The sequence below is a fragment of the Babylonia areolata genome, chromosome 10, assembly GCF_041734735.1.
Source record: "Babylonia areolata isolate BAREFJ2019XMU chromosome 10, ASM4173473v1, whole genome shotgun sequence".
NCBI classification, from domain to species: domain Eukaryota; kingdom Metazoa; phylum Mollusca; class Gastropoda; order Neogastropoda; family Buccinidae; genus Babylonia; species Babylonia areolata.
In genome coordinates this window covers 4,509,965-4,519,964 of record NC_134885.1, presented here as the reverse complement: position 1 = coordinate 4,519,964, position 10,000 = coordinate 4,509,965, and the positions used below count along the sequence as shown (strand labels likewise).

Here is a 10,000-nt window from a genome sequence, read left to right as displayed (position 1 = left end):
AAGGGGTTTGTAAATGTCTCTCTACCCCCTCATCCCCCTGCCCCCCCCCCACCCCCCCCCCCCTACCTCCCCCTCCCCCTCCCCTCCCCCCTTCGCCCCTACCCACCCAACATAACGTATGCTGAACGAAAAAGTGGCCAGTAAAGAAAATTCCTTGGGATCTGTCTCAAATCCTCCCCGAGTGACAGGCAATAGATAAACACCGAGAGCTTGTGAAAGATTGGTCGGTGCAACACCCTTAAATTACCCCCTCCCGTTGGATTTTTTACCCACGGATCATTATGGTCTAGACACGAATGACCCCCCCAAACCCCCGCCCCCCCGCCCCCCACCCCCCCCCCCACGGTCATTTGTTACTGGTCAAGATGGACCACCACCACCACCATCACCATCGCATTAACTCTGCAGAAACAGGGAGGGGGGTGGTGGGTGTGTGTGTGTGTGGGGGGGGGGGGGGTAATTTCCAAACAGGGGGTGGGGTGGTGGTGATGGTGGGGGCGGGGAGGGGAGGGGGGTCGTGTATTGATTAACCACAATTTAACCCGAGGGGTAATTCATTCGAGGCTAGCCACAAAAAAAATTACCCCAGGGGTAAGAACCTCAGTAGCAGAAGAGGCGAGAGGGGGGGAAGGGGTAGGGAGGTCGTGGAGGAGGGGGGCGGGGGGGGGGCGGAGATCGGCGGGGGAAGGAGGGGAGGGCGGGGACGGGTGGGGGTGGGAGTGTGTGTGTGTGTGGGGGGGGGGGGGGGGGGTACTAAGAGGCTGGTGTACTGTTGTTATAGCACGGAGAGAAGTTAGCGAGTTGGTGGCTAACACGGCAGCGACCCAACCTTTACCTACCCGCTCTGCGTTACTCTCCCGGCAACCAGTGTTTACTGCTTTCCCCCCACAAGGTGTGTGGGTGTGTGTGTGGGTGGGTGGGTGGTGTGGGTGTGTGTAGGGGTATCTGGAAACGGGGGTATACCATGGGGAAAGGTGCTACTGATTTTATACATTGATATTCCTTTTGTTCTTTTCATGACAAAAAAAAAAAAAGAAAAAGAAAAGAAAAAAAAAGGTCACGCTCTGATGAAAGTCTCCTCCCCCCCCCCCCTCCTCCTCCCTTCCCTTCCCTTTGTCGGCTGTAATATTGTACCAACATACGCTCATCTCTCTCTCTCTCTCTCTCTCTCTCTCTCTCTCTCTCACACACACACACACACACACGCGCGCGCGCGCGCACACAAACAGCACACACACACACACAACACACACACACACACACACACACACGGCACGTCTAATATCACTCAAAGTGAACAGACGTTAAATCAAAGAAAGAACACACACACACACACACACACACACACACACACACACACACACACACACACACACACACACACACACACACACACACACACACACACACACACATGACACGTCTAATATCACTCAAAGTGAGCAGACGTTAAATCAAAGAAAGAACACACACACACACACACACACACACACACACACACACACACACGTTTAACATTCTTCTCCATTCTTTTATTAACTTATCCTACTCTCGGAAATGCAAAACATAAACTCATATCAACACCCAGTTTAGAAAACGAAAACCGCAGTCACCTATGAGTTTCAGACACCGAAAGGAAGATCAGTTGCTGGAACAGTTATTTCAGACCCGAAACCGAACTATTTGATGCACACATAAACTTTGAATTCACACTGCCAATTTGTAATTTGTCACTGACAGCAACAACACACAAGCAAGATAGCTACCGATGTGATAACGGGATCTGTGTGATCAGTTTCTGAGCTGAAAGGGTGAGATGAAATTGACAGGCGTGGTTGACAGGCAATTGACTGTGCAGAGACTGTACTGGCTTGCTCCGAACAATAGCGGCGTCACTTTCATGCCAAGTTTTGGGTGGCAACGTGAGTTTGGTTTTTGGTTGTTGTTTTTTTGTTTTTTTTTCTCTCCGAATTTTTTTGTTGGTCGGTTTCTGTCTGTCTATTACTGTATTTGTTTGTCTCTCTCACTGTCTCTCTCTTCTTTTTATATCCTGCACCTCTCTCTCTCTCTCTGTCTCTGTCTGTCTGTCTGTCTGTCTCTCTCTCTCTCTCTCTGTGTCTCTCATCCTCTGTCTCTGTCTCTGTCTCTCTCTCTCTCTCTCTCTCTCCTCTTTCTCTGTCTTTCTCTGTCTCTCTCTGTCTTTGTATCTGCCTCTCTCTCTATGTATCTCTCTGTCTCTCTCTTCTCTCTCCCCCCCCCCTCTCTCTCTCCCTCTCTCTCTGTCCCTCTCTGCCTCTCTCTCTCTCTTTCCCCCTCTCTCTCTGTCTCTCTCCCTCTCTGTCTCTCTCTCTCCATCTCTGTCTCTCTCTCTCCATCTCTCTCTCTCTCTCTGTTACTCTCTCTCTCTCTGTCTCTCTCTGTGTCTCTCCATCTCTGTCTGTCTGTCTGTCTGTCTCTCTCTCTCCTTAATATGTGTATGTGTATGATAGTCAGTCGTGTCCGACTTTGACTATCAGAGGCAACTGCTGTCCCGACTATCTGGGACAGAATTTGTATTCAACTAGCCCCTTCCACCCCCGCCCTCCCCCCCAGCCCCCCACCCCCACCCCCACCCCCAAGGCTGCCGCACTAAGAGCCTGTGCAATCTTGCCTCCTAGTTTGAGAGTCATAGTCCTTCACGAAAGACTTTGCTGTAAATGATTTCCCATTGCAATGGAGAAACCATTGATAACATAGCTCTCACTTTGCTGTTATAATCATAAGCCGAATCATATAACCCTCTCTCTCTTCTCTCTGTCCCTCTCTCTTTCTCTCTCTTTCTCTCTCTCTCTCTCTCTCTCTCTCTCTCTCTCTCTCCCCCCCCCTCTCTCTCTCTCTGTCTCAGTATTTTCAGTATTTGTCTCTCCGTGTTTCTGTTTCTCCCACCTATACCACCTCTACCGCTTTCTCCCACACACCCTCTCTCTTTATCCTCTCTACAGAGCTTGATTGCTAAATTGACCATAAAATATGTCACTGTCAGTGTCTCTCTGTTCTCTCTCTCTCTGTCTCTCTTTTCCCCTCTTCTCTCTCTCTCTCTCTCTCCCTCTGTCTCTGTTTCTCTGTGTCTCTGTCTCTCTCTCTCGTCCTGTCTGTCTCTCTCTCTCTCTCTCTCTCTCTCTCTCTCTCTCTGATCTCCTTTATCTCTCCCTGTCTTCATGAACAGAGTCTCTCATCGACCTCTGCCTCATAAAAAAATACACACAAAAAAACAATGACTTCCTTGGCAACGATCCTCAAAACCATTTTATCCCGAAGACTCTCTCTCTCTCTCTCTCTCTCTCACACACACACACACACACACACACACACACACACACACACAGAGGCTGACAACATCAAAAGCCACTTCACACTACTCTAGCAACCATGATCCGTTTTATCACACATGTCCGAACAGAACTGAGTCAGGAGCACAATATTTGAACTGTGAACTCTTGTGCCTTTGATGTCAGTTTATGTTTACCACCAGACCACAATCTTTACTCGTGGAGATTAGAAAGGGGGGGGGGGGAGAGAGGGGAGAGAGGGGGTGAGGGGGAGAGAACGAGAGACAGAGAGAGAGAGGGGGAGAGCGAGAGACAGAGAGAGAGGCGGTGGACACAGCAAGCAGAGCGAGTAAGAGAAATGATCTATATGTATATATGTACCAAAGAAGGAGGAGGAGAAGAAGAAGAAGAAGAAGAAGAAGAAGAAGGAGGAGGAGAAGAAGAAGAAGGAGGAGGAGGAGGAGGAGAAGAAGAAGAAGAAGAAGAGGAAGGAGGAGGATGAGTAGAAGAAGAAGAAGGAGGAGGAGGAGGAGGAGAAGAAGAAGAAGAGGAGGAGGAGGAGGAGGAGGATATTATTAAATCTATCGTGTAGTTTTTTTGTTGTTTTTTTTTTTGTTTTTTTGCTTCTTTCTTTCTTTCTTTTTTTTTTTTAAGTGCCTTGTGCTTATGATTGTAAAACGTGGTGATGCATGTCCCACCCCCCACCCACCAACCACCCTTTCTCCATTCCTTTTCTGACATTTTATATATTCGTCTTCTTCTTCTTCTTCTTCTTCTTCTTCTTCTTCTTCTTCTTCTTCTTCTCCTCCTCCTCCTCCTCCTCCCTTTTCTTCTTCTCCTCCCTCTTCTTCTTCTTCTACTTGTGCTACATATATACATATAGATTATTTCTCTTACTCGCTCTACATGCTCTGTCCTACCCCCCCCCCCCTCTCTCTCTCTCTCTCTCTCTCTCTCTCTTTCTCTATCTCTGTCTGTCTCTGTGTCTCTGTCTCTCTCTGTATATATGTCTGACTTTTAAAAATATTGTTTCTCTTCCTTTCAAGCAATGTGATTTATTACTCTTTTGTGATGATAAATGTATCAGTGTTTGGAGCTTTACAAGACACATTCCAGCATTGTGCGTGCTTTACATCATTAGATTTTCTTCCTCAACAACAACAACAAAAATCCAAACGTTTTTGTGTGCCGAAGTGGACAATCTCATTTAACAAAAATAATAATAATATTAATATGTGTGTGCTTGTGTGAGTTTTCTTCGCTGAACAAAACGTGTGTGTGTGTGTGTGTGTGTGTGTGTGTGTGTGTGAGAGAGAGAGAGAGAGAGAGAGAGAGAGAGAGAGAGAGAGATTTCTCGCTTGGCACAGATCGTTTTTTACGGTCCAATGCAGTTTTTTTTCCCCCCCGCTGGTGTTTGTTACGCATCACTTGATTTGTGGTAAAACCACCGATAGCAGTTTATTATGATTGCATGAAGACCTTTCTTTATGCGCCTGTGTGTGTGTGTGTGTGTGTGTGTGTGTGTGTGTGTGTGTGTGTGTGTGTGTGTGTCTGTGTCTGTGTCTGTGTCTGTGCTTGTCTTACCTTCTGTTCTATCTGTGATCTCTGTCTGTCTGTCTGTCTGTTTGTCTGTTCGCCTGTCTCTGTCTCTCTCTGTCTCTGTTTCTGTCTGTCTCTCTCTCTCACTTTCTGTCTGTCTCTTTGTCTCTGTATTTGTATTTGTATTTGTATTTCTTTTTATCACAACAGATTTCTCTGTGTGAAATTCGGGCTGCTCTTCCCAGGGAGAGCGCGTCGCTACACTACAGCGCCCACCCTTTTTTTTTGTGTGTGTGTGTGTTTTTCCCTGCGTGCAGTTTTGTTTGTTTTTCCTATCGAAGTGGATTTTTCCTACAGAAGTTTGCCAGGAACAACCCTTTTGTTGCCGTGGGTTCTTTTACGTGCGCTAAGTGCATGCTGCACACGGGACATCGGTTTATCGTCTCATCCGAATGACTAGCGTCCAGACCACCACTCAAGGTCTAGTGGAGGGGGAGAAAATATCGGCGGCCGAGCCGTGATTCGAACCAGAGCGCTCAGATTCTCTCGCTTTCTAGGCGGACGCATTACTTCTAGGCCATTACTCCACTGTCTGTCTGTCTGTCTGTCTGTCTGTCTGTCTGTCTCTCTGTCTGTCTCTCTCTCTCTCTCTCTCTCTCTCTCTCTCTCTCTCTCCTGCAATGCATGTCGGCGTTCGGTGGGTTATGGAAACAAGAACATACCCAGCATGCACCCCCCACTCCCGAAAACAGAGTATGGCTGCCTACATGGCAGAGTAAGTACACGTGAAAGGCCACTCGTATATACGAGTGAACGTGGGAGTTGCAGTCCACAAATGTGGAATTAGAAGAATTATTGGATAATGCTGTTTACGAAGTGGTTCACATTGTGTGTGTGTGTGTGTGTGTGTGTGTGTGTGTGTGTGTGTGTGTGTGTGTGTGTGTGTGTTTTGTGTGTGTGTGTGTTTTTTTGTTGTTGTTTTTTAACACAGCCATTGTTTTTCTGTTTCAGGTGTATGGCAAGAGCACTTGGCGTAAGTTGATCTTTCTTTCTCTCTTTCTTCTTCTTTTTCTTCTCCTCTTCTTGTTCTTGTTCTTGTTCTTGTTCTTGTTCTTGTTCTTGTTCTTGTTCTTCTTCTTCTTCTTCTTCTTCTTCTTCTTCTTCTTCTCATTATCGTGTGAGTGTGTGTGTGTGTGTGTGTGTGTGTGTGTGTGTGTGTGTGTGTGTGGTGGCTGGGGGGGGGGGGGGCGGGGGGGTCTGTCTGTCTGCCTGTCTGTTAGATGTCTTTCTGTGCCGCTTGTTGGTTGGTTTGTATGTGTATGCTGTACTTATGGATGTTTGTAACACAGCCTCTGTCTTGTCTGGTGGTCTGTCTCTGTCTCTGTCTCTGTCTCTCTGTCTGTCTGTCTGTCTGTCTGTCTCTCTGTCTGTCTGTCTCTGTCTGTCTGTCTGTCTCTACTTCTCTGCCGGTATCTCTCGCGTCTTGTGTATATTGTATGTCTCTCTCTCTCTATCCTTTAGTGTGTGCATGCGCGTGTGTTTGAGTGTGCGTGAGTGCGTGCATATGTGTGTGTGTGTGTGTGTGTGTGTGTGTGTGTGTGTGTCTCTGTGTGTGTGTGTCTGTGTGTGTGTGTGTGTGTCTGTGTCTGTGTTTATATATAAATGTGTGTGTGTATCTCTCTCTGTCTGTCTGTCTGTCTGTCTGTCTGTCTGTCTGTCTCTCTCTCTCTCTCTCTCTCTCTCTCTCTCTCTCTCTCTATATATATATATATATATATATATATATATATATTCCTCTCTCTCTCTCCCTCTTTCTTTCTTATTTTCATTCATTCATTCATTCATTCATTCATTCTCTCTCTTTCTCTCTCTCTCTCTCTCTCTCTCGCTCTCTCTCTCTCTCTCTCTCTCTCTCTCTCTCTCTCTCTCTCTCTCTTTCTTTTTCGTTCTCTCTCTCATCACGAGTATTTTATCCAAAACAAACACCATCAGCAAATGACAATGTGATACTCGTTTTCTAGGTTACCGCTTTACCCGTCGCTACACACCTGATTATGCTTAATAAAACCTGTTGCATAACGGATCAATGGCATACCTGTCCTGTGGTATAACAGACCTGTGGCATAACAGACCTACGGTATAACAGACCTGTGGTATAACACACCTGTGGTATAACAGACCTGTGGCATAACACACCTGTGGTATAACAGACCTACGGTATAACAGACCTGTGGCATAACACACCTGTGGTATAACAGACCTGTGGTATAACACACCTGTTGTATAACACACCTGTGGCATAACACACCTATGTTATGACAGACCTGTAGTATAACAGACCTGTGGCATAACACACCTGTGGTATAACAGACCTGTGGTATAACAGACCTACGGTATAACAGACCTGTGGTATAACAGACCTGGGCATAACACACCTGTGGTATAACAGACCTGTGGTATAACAGACCTACGGTATAACACACCTGTGGTATAACAGACCTGTGGTATAACAGTGCTGTGGTATAACGGACCTGTGGTATAACGGACCTATGGTATAACAGACCTGTGGCATAACACACCTATGTTATAACAGACCTGTGGTATAACAGACCTGTGGCATAACACACCTATGTTATAACAGACCTGTGGTATAACACACCTGTGGCATAACACACCTATGGTATAACAGACCTATGGTAAAACAGACCTGTGGTATAACAGACATATTGTATAACAGACCTGTGGCATAACAGACCAGTGGTATAACAGACCTGTGGTTTAACAGACCTGTGGTATAACAGACCAGTGGTATAACAGACCTGTGGCATAACACACCTGTGGCATAACACACCTGTTGTATAACACACCTGTTGTATAACACACCTGTGGTATAACAGACCTGTTGTATAACACACCTGTGGTATAACAGACCTGTGGTATAACAGACCTATGGTATAACACACCTGTTGTATAACAGACCTATGGCATAACAGACCTGTGGCATAACACACCTGTGGTATAACAGACCTACGGTATAACAGACCTGTGGTATAACAGACCTGTGGCATAACACACCTGTGGTATAACAGACCTGTGGCATAACACACCTGTGGTATAACAGACCTGTGGCATAACACACCTGTGGTATAACAGACCTGTGGTATAACACACCTGTGGTATAACAGACCTACGGTATAACAGACCTGTGGTATAACAGACCTGTGGCATAACACACCTGTGGTATAACAGACCTATGGTATATCAGACCTACGGTATAACAGACCTGTGGTATAACAGACCTGTGGCATAACACACCTGTGGTATAACAGACCTGTGGTATAACAGACCTACGGTATAACAGACCTGTGGTATAACACACCTGTTCTGTTGTATAACACACCTGTGGTATAACAGACCTGTGGTATAACGGACCTGTGGTATAACAGACCTGTGGTATAACGGACCTATGGTATAACAGACCTGTGGCATAACACACCTATGTTATAACAGACCTGTGGTATAACAGACCTGTGGCATAACACACCTATGTTATAACAGACCTGTGGTATAACACACCTGTGGCATAACACACCTATGGTATAACAGACCTATGGTATAACAGACCTGTGGTATAACAGACATATTGTATAACAGACCTGTGGTATAACAGACCTACGGTATAACAGACCTGTGGCATAACACACCTGTTGTATAACAGACCTGTAGTATAACAGACCTGTGGCATAACACACCTGTGGTATAACAGACCAGTGGTATAACAGACCTATGGTATAACAGACCTGTGATATAACGGACCTGTGGAAAATCAAACCTGTGGTATAACAGACCTGTGGTATAACAGACCTATGGTATAACAGACCTGTGATATAACGGACCTGTGGAAAATCAGACCTGTGGTATAACAGACCTGTGGTATAACAGACCTGTGGTATAACCGACCTGTGGAATGTCAAGCACCTCCGTGTCAGCAAGTAGAGCGGAATTCAGTCTTTCGCTATCGGCCGTATCAGGTTACGATGTCAAAACCATGTTGTATTTGTGAACAAACGATTCGCCAGCGAGAAAAAGAAGATCAGATTTCGACGCACGTAAAAGAAAAATAAAACACACACACACACACTCTCTCTCTCTCTCTCTCTCTCTCTGTCTCTCTCTCTCTTTTGTTCAATGCTCTAAAGGAATGCTTACAATCATAGCAACAGTCGCTATGAAACAGTGATTGAAGAATGAAGGAAAGAAGGAAGGAAGGAAGGAATGGAGGGAAGGAGGGAGGGAGGAATGGAGAGAGGAAGAGAGAGAGAGCAGAGAGTGGAGAGAAAGAGAAAGGGGGGGGGGGGGTAGGAAGGAGGAGGACAGAAAAACGGGCAGAAAAGGTTGGAGACATTGAGAGAAAGAGACAGAGACAGAGAGACAGAAAGAGGCAGAGATAGAGGCACAGAGAGAGAGAGAGAGACGGAGAGAGACAGAGAGAGACAGAGAGGGGCGGGACAGAAAAAAAACACAGTAGAGACGGTTGGAGACATTGAGAGAGAGAGAGAAACAGATAGACAGACAGAGATAGAGACAGAGAGAGAAAGAGAGACAGACAGAGATAGAGAAACAGAGACAGAGAGACAGACAGAGAGACAGAGACACAGAGAGAGAGAGAGAGGGCGACGGAGACAGACATAGAGAAACAGAGACAGAGACAGTGACACAAAGAGACAGAGACACAGAGAGACAGCAATATGGTTATTATGATTACGATTATGGGTAGTAGTAGTAGTAGTAGTAGTAGTAGTAATATTTTTATCATTGCACTCACATAAGAGCTTGTCAAAATATGATCACGGTTTTCCGAAGCATACGCATTCTCAACTGGTGTTACCACGATTGTGTAGCACACACCCAGACCCCCGCCCCTCTCTCTCTCTCTTTCACACACACACACACACACACACACACACACACACACCTTTTGACGTTGAAAGGGAAGTTTAATATACCCACCGACGACAGCGCTATTGAAGACATTTTCTATGGAGAAAATGACAAGTCTTTGTCCAGGAATGGTAGCGTTTGCCAAAAGACTGATTCACCACGACCACAACCACGACTACTACTATCACTACAGTTATGTACCACCACCACAA

At 46.0% G+C, this 10,000-nt stretch overlaps 1 protein-coding gene across 1 annotated transcript in view; it reads left to right on the top strand.

The window, feature by feature from the left end:
• LOC143286647 (uncharacterized) overlaps positions 1–10,000 on the top strand; it is a 48,168-nt gene that overhangs the window by 3,684 nt on the left and 34,484 nt on the right. The window contains exon 2 of the mRNA XM_076594284.1: positions 5,859–5,880. Within this exon, the coding sequence (XP_076450399.1) occupies positions 5,859–5,880 (22 nt within the window). The remainder of the gene's footprint in view (positions 1–5,858; positions 5,881–10,000) is intronic.